This window comes from Rhinoraja longicauda, chromosome 2, assembly GCF_053455715.1.
Source record: "Rhinoraja longicauda isolate Sanriku21f chromosome 2, sRhiLon1.1, whole genome shotgun sequence".
Classification (NCBI taxonomy): Eukaryota; Metazoa; Chordata; class Chondrichthyes; order Rajiformes; family Arhynchobatidae; genus Rhinoraja; species Rhinoraja longicauda.
The window spans coordinates 106,014,787-106,032,058 of record NC_135954.1 but is presented as its reverse complement, the minus strand read 5'-3'; the positions used below and the strand labels follow the sequence as shown (position 1 = coordinate 106,032,058).

The window sequence follows — 17,272 nt, the reverse complement described above, 5'->3', positions numbered from 1 at the left end:
CAGTGCACGTGCTTGGACTTCACTGCTCATCAAATTAAACAAGTATCTTACAATTTTTTATCAGATGCAATGCATGCCCTACATCTTCACCAAAGTGAACTAAAATAATCACATCAATATGTGACTTCAATTTAAAACAATTTCACTGTTAACAAATAAATGAAGTGCAATAAAGGGGCGGCCACGGTGGCGCAGCGGTAGAGTTGCTGCCTTACAGCGCTTGCAGCGCCGGAGACCCCGGTTCAATCCCGACTACGGGCGCCGTCTGTACAGAGTTTGAACATCCTCCCCGTGACTGCGTGGGTTTTCTCCGAGATCTTTGGTTTCCTCCCACACTCCAAAGACGTACAGGTTTGTGGGATAATTAGTAAATTGTGTGTAAATTGTCCCCAGTGTGTATTGGGTCGTGTTAATGTGCGGGGATCGCTGGTCAGTGAGGACTCGGTGGGCCGAAGGGCCTGTTTCCATGCTGTATCTCGAAACTAAACTAATTACTGTGTGATACAAAGACCCGAAATGTCACCTATCCATTTTCCCCCGAGATGCTGCCAGACCTGCTGAGTTACTCTTGCATTTTGTGTCCACCTTTGGCATAAACCAGCATCTGCAGTTCCTTGTTATAAAATGAAATTTTAATATGGTCGAAATAAAAGAACGCTGGAATGTTATTTTTTATTAAATGGTGTTAGCTGAAGCATTCTCTAATACTAAGATGGTATCAGTTGGAGGATTCTCCAAACTGTCGGCTCAAAATGGTGATCATATTTTATCATATTTTAACGGATAAAACACGACTTGCATTTACACTTCGTCTGAAAGACAGTCCTTAAGACTATGCAACTAAATGCCCCTCAATATTACATCACTTGCTGAGGCCTGCAAAGAATCCCAAATCTCAATGATAGATACAAGATGCTGGAGTATTACACTGATGTCAGGAGAATGGGCAGTACATAGATAAGGAAGTGTAAGGTGTGAAAACAGGACAAAGGGCCACTTTGGTTATCTCCATTTCCTTGGTCCTGTTTTCACACCTTACATTTCCCTATCTATACACTTCCTTATCTATGTACCGCCCACTCTCCTGTCCTTAGTCTGAAGAAGGGTCTCGACCTGAAACGTCACCCATTGCTTCTCTCCTGAGATGCTGCCTGTCCCGCTGAGTTACTCCAGCTGTGTCTATCTTCAATTTAAACCAGCATCTGCAGTTCCTTCCTAACCAAATCTCAATGTTTTGACTGACACAAATGTCAAGTGACACAAGTGGTCTCAGGAACATAGGTGCATGCGTATATAGTATTGGAGCAAATTTCTCTGACATGGAGGCCAAGATAACATGCAGAACTTGTTGTAAGGGCCAATATTTTGGAAATCTGAATCAAAGGTGAAAGATTAGCATTCAAGATTGCAAACACACGAACTGACATATATGGGGCAAAAAGCAAACTGCTGGTGGAATTCAGCAGGTCGGGCAGTATATGTGGAAGGAAATGGACAGACGATGTTTAGGTTGAAGTGTCCCAACCTGAAATGTCAATTAACAGTTTGCCTTCACAGATGCTGCTTGACCCACTGAGTTCCTCCATCAGTTGGCTTATATAATTTACGATTAGCCTCTGAATGCATGGTACTTTTGTGAGGGGAGGTGAGGGCTGTTGGGGGGGGGGGGTTGATTTATTAATAAAGGAGGGTAAAAATAGAAAAAAATACAATGATCTTATATTTAATCCAATTGGTACAGCTACGAGACAATAATGCCACAAGGATATATCACAAAGTTTGGACACTATTATAAAAGATGATAAGAATCAAGAGACAGAAAACATTCGACTAAAGATAGACACAAATTGCTGGAGCAACTCAGCAGCATCACTGGATGGAAGGAATGGGTGACGTTTCGGGTTGGGACCTATCTCGATCACGCGAGATGTTGCTGGAAAGACTGACAAGGTATCTCCTTCAATGTTTGCTTTCCTAGATATCTTCACCATGCCACTATTTGCACACAAGCATCCATATGAGTTTAAACATTATTTTCTTATTGTTCCCAATGATCCAGGAGGAATACTGATACTAGTAAGAGGATCAATTCAATTTCTTTAGGAAATGATTGGGAATGATTTCCAACGGGATCCCACTACTGGCCACACTTTCCCATCTCCACCCCTTTCTGCTTTCCGCAGAGACCGTTCCCTCCGAAACTTCCTGGTCCACTCGTCCCTTCCCACCCAAACCACCCCCTCCCCAGGTACTATCCCCTGCAACTGCAGGAGATGCAACACTTGTCCTTTTACCTCCCCCCTCGACTCCATCCAAGGACCCAAACAGCCTTTCCAGGTGAGACAGAGGTTCACCTGCACCTCCTCCAACCTCATCTACTGTATCCACTGTTCCAGGTGTCAACTGCCGTACATCGGCGAGACCAAACGCAGGCTCGGCGATCGTTTCGCTGAACACCTCCGCTCAGTCCGTCTTAACCAACCTGATTTTCCGGTGGCTCAGCACTTCAACTCCCCCTCCCATTCCCAATCTGACCTTTCTGTCCTGGGCCTCCTCCATTGCCAGAGGAAGGCCTAGCGCAAATTGGAGGAACAGCACCTGATATTTCGCTTGGGCAGTTTACACCCCAGCGGTATCAACATTGATTGCTCTAACTTCAGATAGTCCCTGCTTTCCATCTCTATCCCCTCCCCCTTCCAGGTTCTCCCATCAGTCTTCCTGTCTCCTACTACATCCTATCTTTGTCCCGCCCCATCCACTGACATCCCCTGACAAGGGTCTCGACCCAAAACGTCACCCATTCCTTCTCTCCTGAGATGCTGCCTGACCTGCTGAGTTACTCCAGCATTTTGTGAAATAAATACCTTCAATTTGTACCAGCATCTGCAGTTATTTTCTTACATTATAGTTATGACCTCTAGTTTTGGACATTTCTACTCTGGGGAAAAGGTTCCGACTGTCTACCCTATCTATGCCTCTCATAATTTCATATACTTCCATCAGGTCTCCCCACAACCTGCGACGTAAAGTTGATCAGAATGATCATCCATGATCACATTGAATGGCTGTGCTGGCTCGAAGGGCCGAATACCCTACTCCTGCACCTATTGTCTATTGTCGGTCTAATCTCTTGGTGTAGTTAAAAACCCTCTAACCCAGGCAGCATTCTGGTAAACCTCCTCTGCACCCTCTCCAAAGCCTCCACATCTTTCCTGTAATGGGCACCGCTGCAACTGCACAATGGCAATCCCAGTTACTGGCTGGTTACCCGGATTTACCTTTTCACACTCTCCCACTTATGGTGTTCTCAAGTTCAGTTCAGTTCAGTTTAGTTTAGAGATACAGCGTGGAAACAGGCCCTTCGGCCCACCAAATCTGCACCGACCAGCGATCCCCGCACATTAACACTTTCCTGCACACACTCGGGACAAGTTTTACATTTATACCAAGCCAATTAACCGACAATCCTGCACGTCTTTGGAGTGTGGGAAGAAACCGAAGATCTCGGCGAAAACCCACGCAGGTCGCGGGGGAAACGTACAAACTCCGTACAGACAAGCACCCGTAGTCAGGATCGAACCTGGGTCTCTGGCACTGCAAGTGCAACTCTACCGCTGCGCCACCGTGCCGCCCAATGCATGGTCAATGGACAAGTTTAAATCAATGCTAAATTTGCTCCAGTTAATCGGTGAGATGACTGCAGCCAATTTCGTTAGGACCCACACGCATTCCATAGCCATGCCCTGAGTCTACTCCTTCCCTGATCAGCTTCTCAGGCTAAATCATAAAAATAGCAACCCTATGCAAAACACAAGCAACCTACGTTCTCCAGAGATGCTTCCAGCATTTTTGGGTCTTCATTTGTAAACCAGCATCTACAGTTCTTGTTTCTCTATGTGGTCACATGTTGAGCATCTGGCCCCACAGTTTTGCAATTCCCATCTTTGTCACCTTGCTTTTGTCCAACGCAACTCAATGATTGATCAATGATTGATCACAAGAAAAGCTGGAGTAACTCAGTGAGTCAGACAGCAACACTGAAGAAAAGGAATAGGTGTCATTTCGGGTCGAGACGCTTCTCCAGACCAGAATCCATGAATGATCCAATCTTTTGTTCGGCACTTTAAAAGGCAACAATTCTAGCGCTTGGCTTGGCTGCACTCATATTCTCTGTAACATTTTAAGCTGGTTCCATAAATGCTGCACCAAATCTTGCTTCCCTCCATCCCTGCTCCCTCTGGCCTACAGTGTTCCTCACCTTCTGATTTCTCTCCCTGCAGTGACAAGCTCCAAAGAAGGGACTTGACTCGAAATGTCACCCATTCCTTCTCTCCGGAGATGCCCCCTGTCCCGCTTTTTGTGTCTAGTTCCTACACCTCCAAAATATCCGGGCACTAATTTTGCACATTCACCCATTTTGCTGCAGAACGTGAAGCCTTGGCTTCAATGGCATGGGTTCCATCTCCTTTAAGGTCATCCTTGAGACCTGCCTCTTTGATCACTTATGTTGACCCTTGTTAAATTATCCTTTGTTCCTTTATCCTGATCTCTGATAATGCCTCGTGAAACACCTCAGACATTTTTTTTCATTTTAACCATGACGTTAAATAGTCAAATTTAGTTTAGTTTAGAGTCACAGCGCGGAAACGGGCCCTTCGGCCCACAGAGCCCGCACCGACCAGCGAACGCATTAACACTATCCTACACACACACAAGGGATAATTTACATTTATACCACGTCAATTAACCTACGTCTTTGGAGCGTAGAAACATAGAGACATAGAAAATAGGTGCAGGAGTAGGCCATTCGGCCCTTCGAGCCAGCACCACCATTCAATATGATCATGGCTGATCATCCAGCTCAGTAACCTGTACCTGCCTTCTCTCCATACCCGCTGATCCCTTTAGCCACAAGGGCCACATCTAACTCCCTCTTAAATATAGCCAATGAACTGGCCTCAACTACCTTCTGTGGCAGAGAATTCCACAGACTCACCACTCTGTGTGAAGAAATGTTTTCTCATCTCGGTCCTAAAAGACTTCCCCCTTATCCTTAAGCTGTGACCCCTGGTTCTGGACTTCCCCAACATCGGGAACAATCTTCCCGCATCCAGCCTCTCCAACCCCTTAAGAATTTTATATGTTTCAATAAGATCCCCCCTCAGTCTTCTAAATTCCAGCGAGTATAAGCCTAGTCAATCCAGTCTTTCTTCATATGAAAGTCCTGCCATCCGAAAGATCAATCTGGTGAACCTTCTCTGTACTCCCTCTAAGGCTAGAATGTCTTTCCTCAGATTAGGAGACCAAAACTGTGGGTGGAACCCGAAGATCTCGGAGAGAAAACCCACGCAGGTCACGCAGGGAGAACGTACGAACTCCGTACAGACAGCAGCCCTGGGCAGGATGGAACCCGGGGCAGGAAATCTACTGCTGCGCCAGCCTTGGCTGTTACAGATGCTAGAAACAGTATAACATTTCATGGGGGGGTGGGGGGAAACAATTATACCGGGGCAAAAAAGCTTTTTGATGACTCGCCTTGCATTGTGCTTTGCTTGCATTATGTTTGATGTGTTTGTCCACCAAATAACCTTCCTGACCCCTCCAAGGGACGAGGTGCAAGCACTATTTGAATATCCAGCCCCGAAATCAGACCACGTTTCAGGCTTTCCCGCAGAGATGCTTTCAAAGTCATCGCCAAAGCTGTGGTAGCTCTTGTGCAACAGCGGAAAAGATTTATTTTGGAGGTGCCCCCATTATTACGATGCAAATAGCACACATTTTAATACCACTAAAAAATGTGCATTAATTCAGCCAGTTTTGCTCGGTGGCACGAAGAAACAAATAGAGACACTTCCTTATAAATTGGAAAAACCCATCAACCAAATCCACTTCATCTAAGTCAACCTGCAACAACAGATGAGGTTTACTTGCTGTCTAAATATAGTTCTTCAAGGTTTAATACTTGAAAGTTTTTTTTTCTCTCTGAGATTGTCATTTCAAAATGAGGTTTATTCCGTTCAACAGCATCTCCAAGAAGTTAGTGGAAGCCCTCGTTATGAAAACGATATTCCCAGCTATTGGACCTCTTTGCAAAAATGCACACAGTGGGGGGGAAGGCGAGCTCATATTAGTTTGCTTGGATTACAATTTTTATTTGAAAGATTTGTTTTATATTCATGAGCTGAGAAAGAACGAACATCAAAACTCAAAGGGGCGAAACACCGAGCAGAACAAGCCTTAATAGTGGATTTCTGCACCATCTACCCACTTTTTAGCATGGCATCATTCAATCAATTCTGACATTATTCTCATGCACTGAAGTTCTTTTGGTAATATTTCTACTTTTATTTTTCACACTTGACATACATTACCAAGTGTAGCTGCTGCCTCGAGACTGCTTTAATGAATGCCTCGCTTATGATCAAAGCTCAGAGACAGGTGGCAGTTTTAAGGGAATCATGTGAGTTGAGTGGAGAATTATATATTTTTTGCTGTGTCTATGTTATCGAGCCAGTTCAGATGTAGACAGTCTGTCACACTGGAATTAGAACAGCAAATAATATGCATGACCCCCCCAAAAAGCTCAAGATAAAGCACAGACTTCAAAACAGAAGCCGGTGAATTCATGAGGGCATCAAATTTTAAGTTGCAGCGTTTGTCATTATTTTTACCCGTGACATTTTCCAAACCAAAGGCAAGAGCCTAGCATCGTGTCAGTGAAGACAACAAGACTTAATGTGTAGGAAAGAACTGCAGATGCTGGTTTAAATCGAAGATAGACACAAAAAGCCGGAGTAACTCAGCGGGTCAGGCAGCATCTCTGGAGAGACGGAATGGGTGACTTTTCGGGTCGAGACCCTTCTTCAGACTTAATCAGATGCTGCCTGTTCCGCTGAGTTACTCCAGCATTTTGTGTCTAAGACCACAAGACTGCTTTTTGCTTTGTCCCATGTTTGTAATTTGACATAAAATCTTTAGGAGATCGCAAAGGTAGGCCAGAATTAAAATACACACAACTCCAAATGAGGGCAATGCACTCAAATATCATACCTGAAGTGCGAGCACCGAACTTTACAAGTGATCCCACTATTTTAATGTGTGGGAAGGAACTGCAGATGTTGGTTTACACTGATGATAAGACACAAAATGCTGGAGTAACTCAGCGGGACAGGCAGCATCCCTGGAGAGAAGGAATGGGTGACGTTTCGGGTCGAGACCCCTTCTTCAGACTGAGAGCTCAGGGGAGCGGGAGGCATTGAGATGTGGAAAGGTAACGTGTGAAAACACAGATCAAAGGGGACGATGATCAAGGAAATGCAGAATGGAACATTGTTAGTTGAGGGGAAGGTGACAATGAGGCATACCATCAGTAATATTCAGTAGATTGAATTCATTAGACACTGCAGATTTCATTGAAATTAAGTACAACTATAAAAAACATAAAAAGCGTGCAGAATGGTTTGCTTTACCTTCCAACGGTGGAACTGAAAGGCACGACATGGATTCCCAATGGCCCTCCTTCGTTGGAGACCTCAACCAACTTGAGAACGTCACTGTGAGACAATGATGGATGGGGTAACATCATGTGAAGTAAACAACCCAAATTAAAAACAATGAGACCTTGCAAGTTATGCACTGCAGGCAGTTATTGATCTAGTTACATGAGAAAATGGTCAATGAGGAAAAAATAAATAAATACAAAAGCATAATGTGGAAATTACCTGACAACATCAACCTCATGCAAAAACCCTTGTTCAATTAAAACTTAGCAGAAAAAAATCATTCACTGCAATAATTGGTTGTTAATAGGTTGGTCTGCTTGAATTTGTTTGAAATCACCTAATTACAAACAAAATAACGCTGCTTTGAATATTGGAGGCATCAGTAGTCAGAGATGATATAAAGAGACTCGGTTGAAAAGTTATCTTCATTTGGACATGGCCTCCAAGATAATGGGAGTTTTTCTTGAGGACTTCCTGGGGAATTTTGCTCTTTTTTTAAAAAAGGCCAGAGTATGTTGACGTGTTTTATCTGAGCAGAACTCGATGCACAAGTCTTGCAAACAGGACTCCATTCAGCATTTTTAAATTTCACTGTTGTGTGTAACATGCACGAATTTATACAAAAGTATTTTTCTTTCTTCCTCATTGGCAATTTCTAGTTATCGGGTATTGCGGGCCAACAATAAACTTCACTGATTTGCACAATGCCCTTGATAAAACGAACCTTTGTGGACGTCCATAAATGTTAAAAGAAAAACAGCATGCAATATTATTTTATCGATGTGAGCGTACCCAAGTGAAAAGCTCTGTCCATGCTCAAGGCAAGAATCAGCTCGTAGAATTGGCTCCGTCCTGTTATTCTTCTCTTCTGCCCCTTCCTCCTCCTGAAGGCAAAAGAGAAATTCAAGTCACAAAAGCAAGAGTAATCACTGCGACAATGTACACCGTGTTCATTTAACACAAGTCCATGAGGAATTCCACTTCATAGTGCATGAAAGAGAAAGTAACTGCCTCCTACTGTATGGTGCAGCACCACGCACAATCCACAACATGGTCCACCTATTTTATCGAAGATAAGACACAAAATGGTGGAGTAACTCAGCGGGACAGGCAGCACCTCTGGAGAGAAGGAATGGGTGACGTTTCTGGTCGAGACCCTTCTTCAGACCGAGAGTCAGGGGAAAGGGAGATACAGACATAAGGAAGTGTAAGGTGTGAAAACGAGACATGCAAAGGGGGTGGAGATCAAGGTAAAAGTGGAATTTAGATTTAGATTTAGATTTAGAGATACAGCGCAGAAACAGGCCCTTCGGCCCACCGGGTCCGCGTCACCCAGCGATCCCCGCACATTAACACTATCCTACACCCACTAGGGACAATTTTTTACATTTGCCAAGCCAATTAACCTACAAACCTGTACTTCTTTGGAGTGTGGGAGGAAACCAAAGATCTCGGAGAAAACCCACGCAGGTCACGGGGAGAACGTACAAACTCCGTACAGTACAGCACCCGTAGTCAGGATCGAACCTGAGTCTCCGGTGCTGCATTCGCTGTAAGGCAGCAACTCTACCGCTGCGCCACCGTGCCGCACTTAATAGATCATTGCTAGCTAGGCGAAGGTAACAACAAAGCAACAAAACCCGAAACGTCACCTGTCCCTTCTCTCCTGAGATGCTGCTTGTCCCACTGAGTTACTCCAGCACATTGTGTCTATCTTTGGGTTAAACCAGCATCTGCAGTTCATTCCCACCAATTTTGTCAGTAAGAGTAACATTATTTATTCTGCAGCTTCCACTTTAAACCACCATCTTGAGCATTATTTCTCATTCATCTGATATGAAGTTGTCGCAATTTGCAAGAGCAAATAATAATATTTCGATCGATTGAATGAATGTGCAGGTGCAGCTACATGGACCTTCAGCCCACCAGGCCCTTGCCAGCAGAAGATAGACGCAAAAAGCTGGAGTAACTCAGCGGGACAGGCGGCATCTCTGGAGAGAAGGAACGGGTGATGCTTCGGGTCGACACCCTTCCTCAGACTATCGATCGCCCGTCCACACCAGTTCGATGTTATTCCACTCTGGCAATCACTCCCGACACCATCGGGGCAATGGGGGCAATTTAAAGAGGCCAATTAACCCACACACCCGCACGCCTTTGGGACGCTGGAGCACCACGAAGGAAACCCACGTGGTCACAGGGAGAACATGCAAACTCTGCACTGACAGCACCCAAGGTCAGCATTGAACCTGGGTCTCTGTTGCCGTGAGGTGGCAGCAGCTCGGCCGTCTGCACCACAGTGCTGCCCTATTGTTAACATGATTCCAGTGCAACCACAATGCTGAAAAATGAATAAGGTCCTGACTGGAACATTTCTCGGATGCCTTTCTGGGGTCAACATAAAAGATCATTGTTAACTCACAATTGCTCCTTTCATTTTATTACCCACAGCTGTCTTTTTTTTTTTCTCTCAGTCCAGCTTTAATAATGGTGACACGAAGCTCTGGGTAGACATTTAAACTAGATTTCATCAACTATATTCCCTCCAGCAATGACAAAGCACTGACAGCATTTGAAGATGAACAATTCAATATAAACTGCAGCAATTCTGGCCAATTAAATCACCGGGTGATTGCGCAAACTTGAACAGTACAAGAAGTCTGCATTCATTATTCCTAGAAGGAACTGGAATTTGGAAACCATCAATAAAAAGCATGCAAACAAAGAGCTCTGTCAATCGCTGCCGTCTCTGTCCTTACTCTACACATTAGTGCAAGTCAATTTGGAGCCTTGAAATTCTTGGTGTTGAACGGACAAAGTTTCCTTTATAAAGTTGTGGTCCCATATCTAAACACAGCATTATATTTAAAGAAATATAAAGAGGGCGGTCACGGTGGCGCAGCGGTAGAGTTGCTGCCTTACAGCGCTTGCAGAACCGGTGACTCGGGTTCCATCTTGCCTGAACGGAGTTTGTACGTTCTCCCCGTGACCGCGTGGGTTTTCTCCGAGATCTTCGGTTCCCTCCCACACTCCAAATACGTACAGGTTTGTAGGTAAATTGGCTTGGTAAATGTAAAAATTGTCCCCAATGTGTGTAGGATAGTGTTAATGTGCGGGGATCGCTGGGCGGTGCGGACCCGGTGGGCCGAAGGAGGGCCTGTTTCCACGCTGTATCTCTAAATCTAAATCTAAAAATCTAAATTGGCTTGGTAAATGTTAAAATTGTCCCCAGTGTGTGTGTAGGATAGTGTTAATGTGCGGGGATCGCTGGGCGGCGCGGACCCGGTGGGCCGAAGGAGGGCCTGTTTCCACGCTGTATCTCGAAGCTAAACTAAACCAAATGACTGATGGAAAATATTACATTTAATTTTGACACTGCTCCTGCCCGGAGATCCTCTGTAGATTAGGTTAATGAAACATGAAATCTTTTGACATAGCCAAGATAACATAACGGTTAACACTATCCCGGATTGATCGGGCAGAATGTTAGGCTGCCAGATATGGTGCTGTGTCACCTTTTGTACTGGAGTAAAAAGTCAAAAGCAATAAAATAAATCAACTGCACCCTTAGTCAGACGTCAATAGAGTGATTGCAAGGAACAAAAAGGTGCCCTCCTCAAGATGCAGGGGAGTTTCAAAAAAAGCTGATAAATTCAATGTTGATAATGAGAATAACAGATGACAAAATTATTCATGATTTAAAAAAAAATGTTATTTCAATATTTCATGCTCAGATTTTACTTTAGTTTCGTTTAGTTTAGCGGGGGAACAGGTCCTTCGGCCAACCGTTTCCCCACCGACCACCGATCCCCGCGCATTAACACTATCCTACGCACACTGGGGACAATTTACACTGATACCAAGCCAATTAACCTACAAACCTGTACGTCTTTGGAGTGTGGGAGGAAACCGAAGATCTCGGAGAAAAACCCGCGCAAGTCACGGGGAGAACGTACAAATTCCATACAGACGGCACCCGTAGTCGGGATCGAACCCGGGTCTCTGGCGCTGCCAGCGCCGTGAGGCAGCAACTCTACCGCTGCGCCACCGTTCTATTAATATTTTAAAGGAAGCATTCAACTAAACCTTAGTGTGCCGTGAGCTCCGTGTTCTTACAAAGCCTGTTTCTGAGCAATCTGTTAAAAGCTGCGATGCAATATCTTTCAACAAATATTCAGAGACCAGGAAGCTGAGACTGGGCATTACCCAAGAGCTTAGACTTCAGTCAGCGCAGTGATGAAAAGAGATGAGTTATGAGCCAGGCACACATCGGCAGTCAGTATATTTAATGAGGGAGTATTTTAAAGCTATGAATAAACTGGATAAAAAAAACACTAATGCAAATTTCCTCGGATAAGATCCAAGATCAAAAACTTTGACACTCGGTCTCTGAACTAAGCCACTACCATTTTTTTTTTCTTCGATGTTACACATCGGGACAGTGATTTGAAAAGGGAAAATAAAGAGAGAGAAAAAAGACCCCACCAAAGCTCTATTACTTCAGGGTGATGACACTTTCTTTCATGAATACCAGCATTCATTCCCCCCCCCCCCCCCCCCCCCCCCCCCACAATCTGTCAAGCATAAAGAATCAAGCAATTTGGAATATTTGGAGGTTGAAGTTAAATAAAACGAGCCAAATAAAATGCTGAGGTGAACATCAGTCCCCTTTCTTTTTTCAACAAATATTACAACAATAATCGTGGTCCTCCACAGTGCACCAAGTTTTAAAAAAAATCAGGCATTTAAACAAATGTCTTTGCTCACTGTCTGAAAGATAAGGCTACATGCAAGCTAGTCACTCATTCATGCCAGACATACTTTGATAATGCGTTTGTCATGATACTTAAATATTTATGTGCTGACACAAACTCTGCTGCTGACAGTATTTCACAGATTGACATAAAGGTTAGTGCTAATGTAGGAGCTCAGATGAAGCTTCAGTCCGACCGGTCATGTTATTAGTTTTCATGCTCAGAAAGCTGACCACATCCAAATAAATTGCTCATTCCCCCCCAGGGGTCAGCACATATGGTTAGCACGCAACGAGAAGCTTTCCATTGTACCTCGGCACACGTGACAATAAACCAAACTGAAAAAAGTCCTATCACCATTTCTCCCTTTAATCGATGCCAACAGATTGGAGTTTTTTTTTGTGTGTAAAACAGAACATTGCTGAAAGGTCCTGATGCCATTGAGTGCGACTGAGAATGCTGCAGTTACCAATGCTGCGGTGAAACGCTGTTAAAACATAATTGGAATCCGAGCTAACCAAAACGATATTAGAAAAGACACGCAAGATTGTCAGGAGCCTCTGAACAGAAGAGATAGAGAGATATGAAGCATTGACAAGTAATTCAAGATCTGTGGGACCAGGCAGCTCCAGGCCTTTTCTGCAACTCAAGCGAACTGTAATGATCAAGGATGATTTGCTTCCATTGCAGTTCTGAAGATATCGTGCATTCTTTTTGTTTATATCGGGCGGTCACGGTGGCGCAGCGGTAGAGTTGCTGCCTTACAGCGAATGCAGCGGCGGAAACATGGGTTCGATCCTGACTACGGGTGCTGTCTGTACGCTCTCCCCGTGACCTGCGTGGGTTTTCTCCGAGATCTTCAGTTTCCTCCCACGCTCCAAAGACGTACAGGTTTGTAGGTTAATTGGCTTGGTAAATGTAAAAAATGTCCCTAGTGGGTGTAGGATAGTGTTAATGTGCGGAGACTCGGTGGGCGAAAAGAGGGCCTGTTTCCACGCTGTATCTCCAAACTAAACTAAACATGAGGTGGCTGTTGTACACCAGCTCCCATGCAAGATAGACGGAGAAGGTTGGTGTAGGAACAAAGAACTGCAGATGCTGGTTTACCCCCAAAAAGTGCTGGAATAACGATCTGAAAGTGCTGGGGATGCTGCCTGACCCGCTGAGTTACTCCAGCACTCTGGAGGAGGTTGGTGTTGGTCAAACGGCAAGATGGTCCAAGCTGACTGACCAGATCTTGCTGTAGAGATATAGCGCATGAATGCACACAGGCATGCACACAGTGTCTCTCTCTCTCTCTCTCTCTCACACACGCACGCAGAAACCACGCACACATTTGTTTCTTCAGCCCTCTGTCTTGCAGTTCCAAACCCCGATATCACTTTCTATTTTACTCATCTCTAATTCACAGCTTTTCCCAATGGTGACCCCAGTTTAAAATATCGGAGACATCCGCCCTCCCCCATCCTCCTGCAACTTAGCAAGTTTCCTTCATCCTCTGCCAGTTCTGACGAAGGATTTTAGTTTAGTTTAGAGATACAGCGCGGAAACAGGCCCTTCGGCCCACCGAGTCCGCACCGACCAACGATCCCCGCACACTAGCACTATCCCACACCCACCAGGGAGATTTATTTTTACATTCACACCAAGCCAATTAACCTATAAACCTGTACGTCTTTGGAGTGTGGGAGGAAACCAAAGATCTCGGAGAAAACCCACGCAGGCCACGGGGAGAACGTACAAACTCTGTACAAACAGCGCCCGTAGTCGGGATCGAACCTGGGTCTCTGACGCTGTAAGGCAGTAGCTCTACCGCTATGCCACCGTGCCATCCCGGATCTTGGACCTGAACTGTTTCTCCTACGATAGGTACTGCCTGACCTGCTCAGTATTACTAGCATTTTCTTTCTTAGTTTAAGATTTCCATCATCTGCAGCTTTTTGGCCTTTGAATATTTCACTTTTTTCTTCAGGTCTGATCATACTGGTTTGTGTTCCATCACCCCACTCAACAATGGAGTGGAATCGCTGTAGTGTCCCAAGTGGACTGATCGTGTCCCAAGTGGACTGATGGTGTCTCAAGTGGACTTCAATTTGGATTACACTCTGGGGTCCTAGGATAATATTTGATTCATGCACATTAAAATGTGTGCATTCAGCAATATATATATCTATATATAAGAGAGTTAGATTTAGCTCTTAGGGCTAATGGAATCAAGGGATGTGGGGAGAAAGCAGGAACGGGGTACTGATTTTGGATGATCATATTCTAGAGCAACAATAGATGGCAGGTGTTTCTCAAGCCTCCGTGCAAGAACTTTTGCTATTATTTTCACATCGGAGTTAATCAAAGAGATAGGGCAAAAGGATTGACACTTTGTGGAGGGCTTTCCTGGCTTTAATATTAAAGTTCTAAGTGCATTCCGTAGTGAAGGTGGCAGCTCACCTTTTCCAACCGATTCTTCAAACATGTCTAATAATGGGATGAGTAGCTTGTCCTTAAACTTTTTATAAATATCAATAGGTATACCATCTGGCCCTGATGCCTTTCCTCCTTTCATACTGACAATGGCCTCCGACAGTTCTGATAGTACAACTGGAGAATTAAGCTCATCTTTAGCTCCTTCTTCTAGAACAGGTATCTCTAACTGGTCTAGGAAGTTGTGGAGGGTCTGTGAGATGGCTGGACCATCTGATGTATAAAGTTTTGAATAGTATGATTGAAAAATATTGTTCATTTCTTGTGGATTTATTATTGTTCTCCCTTCCTCATAATCATATTGATTGGCGGTGCTGGCTCGAAGGGCCAAATGGCCTACTCCTGCGCCTATTTTCTATGTTTGTATGTTTCTAAATATCACAATCTTGGTGGAGGCATCTCTGCCAAAGACACAGCAACGAAAGCTGGACATGTGAAAGTGTTCCGAATGACCATTTCATGTATGCAATATGAGTACATCACTGCTTAAACTTTGAAATCGAGCGATGGGTTATCCTTGTTGGCTAACCATGTAATCCTGAGGTTAGTTGAAAATGCATTTACATCACTGTGCTGCTGCTGGATCTGAGTGTGCAGAATAGGACAGTCAGAGATACACTTGAATCATGGGCTTTCCAACAGATCCAATCAATTAGACCCTTCGTTGGACGGTGAAGGTCTAAAGAAGGGTCCTGACCCTGATCTCATTTATCCATTTTTCTCTGCTGATGCTGCCTGTCTTGTTGAGTTCCTCCAGCAGTTTTTGTTTTCTTATTCAACATTCCAGCATCTGCAGAATCTTGTCCCCTTCCTCCCCCCAGCTTGGCTCGTTCGTCCCTCGTTGGTCTCAGTTCAGTTTAGTTTATTGTCACGTGTACCGAGGTACAGTGAACAGCTTTTGTTGCGTGCTAACCAGCCTACTTCTCATCACCGACTGCCCCATCCGATCTCTCCTATTTATAAATGGTTGTCTCTCTTATCCACTCTCAGTCCTGATGCACAAGTGACATCAAGAAGGATGGGGCTTTTCTTCAAAGTTTATTCCTCACGTTTCTCAGTTTACAAAAGGAATGCATTCCCAGAAAAATGCCTTGTTAAGCAAAATGCAGAAACTGAAAACACTTCAAGGTCGAAGTTACGTTCCAGAGCTCAAAATTTTAGTCAAACCACTCTGAACGCGTAAATATGCATCGAATGAAGTATATGAAATAATAAAATATTAATGAGCAATTTCAGGTTATTCGCCAAGTTGTTGAGGTGGCTGCGTATGCCAAAATGGCGGACAGGGATGTGAGGGTCAGAGGGCTGACTAGAATACCAAACAACCTGCTGGGGAAACTCTGTGTGGCGGGAGTGGGGAGAGGGGAGGGGAGGGGACGTATTGTTGATGATTCGGGTTGAATCCCCGTGTCAGGACTGAGAGTGGATGAGGGAGACGGCCATTATAAATAGGAGAGATAAGACGGGGCAGTGGGTGATCGATCGGTAGACAAGCAGGCGGGTCAGCACGCAACAAGATCTGACGGTGCCTCAGTTCACGTGACAATAAATTAAACTGAACTGAACTGAGAATAACGAGGGACGAACGAGCCAAGTTGAGGAGAGGAAGGGGTCAAGATTCTGCAGATGCTGGAACGTTGAACAAGAAGGAAAAAAAAGCTGCTGGAGGAACTCAGCAAGAGAGTCGGCATCAGTGGAGGAAAATGGATAAACGACTTTCATGTCCAGGAGCATTCTTTAGACCATCACCGTTTAAAGAAGGGTCCTGACCCAAAGCATACTAACTCCGTACAGACAAGCACCCGTAGTCAGGATCGAACCCGGTTTCTCTGGCACCGTAAACCAGTAGCTCTACCACTACACCACCGTGACGCCCTCAAAGATAGTATCAGTTTTCTCACACTGGTGATGAATATCATCTTCCACTTGAGCCTGCCTCATCTGCCTTCAACACTTATTTAGGAAGGAAGCCATCTGCCTCGATCATTTGTTTCAGCTTCTCAGACAGCGTTTTTAGCACTAGGATTATCTGCACTTGCAGTCTTAGTCCATCTCCACCCCCAAACCCCTGCCCAAGACAAATATTAGGCAGCTGTGCACATTTCTATCAATGTTCAAATTAGCTACTCCTTGACTTGGACATTTGAGCCCTTTCAGAATGTCAAGCACACCCCTCATTCTCCTTCATGTCATGCCAAAATGATCTGGCTTTTTCCTAGATCCTCACCAAATATGGGCACATGCTGTTAGATCTGATCTTTTAGCCACATGCCACATTGCTTTTTTTTTTCTATCCTTCCATTTTGCCCTCAGTAAACACAGCAAGTGCATCATTTTTTTTAACTTTGCCATCATGATTAAAGGCTTGTGTGCACAATCAACACTCCAAGCTTTCATCACAGGCAAAACATCAACAAAACATTCACCTTTTTAGTATTATTAATTAAATCCAGCTTGGTAGTAATTGCTGGAGCTTGCTGTGATATCTTAGCACATGTGCCATCTTTAGAAGACGTCGTGAAGCCACCTTGAAGAACG

General features: G+C 44.5%; 1 protein-coding gene across 7 annotated transcripts in view; it reads right to left on the bottom strand.

The window, feature by feature from the left end:
- Window positions 1-17,272, bottom strand: part of pard3aa (par-3 family cell polarity regulator alpha, a) — a 946,605-nt gene that overhangs the window by 423,139 nt on the left and 506,194 nt on the right. For all 7 annotated transcript variants that reach the window (XM_078425377.1, XM_078425422.1, XM_078425385.1 and 4 more), the window contains 2 exons: window positions 8,295-8,386; window positions 7,470-7,553 (listed from right to left, as the gene is read on the bottom strand). In XM_078425377.1, coding sequence (XP_078281503.1) covers window positions 7,470-7,553; window positions 8,295-8,386 — 176 coding nt within the window. The remainder of the gene's footprint in view (window positions 1-7,469; window positions 7,554-8,294; window positions 8,387-17,272) is intronic.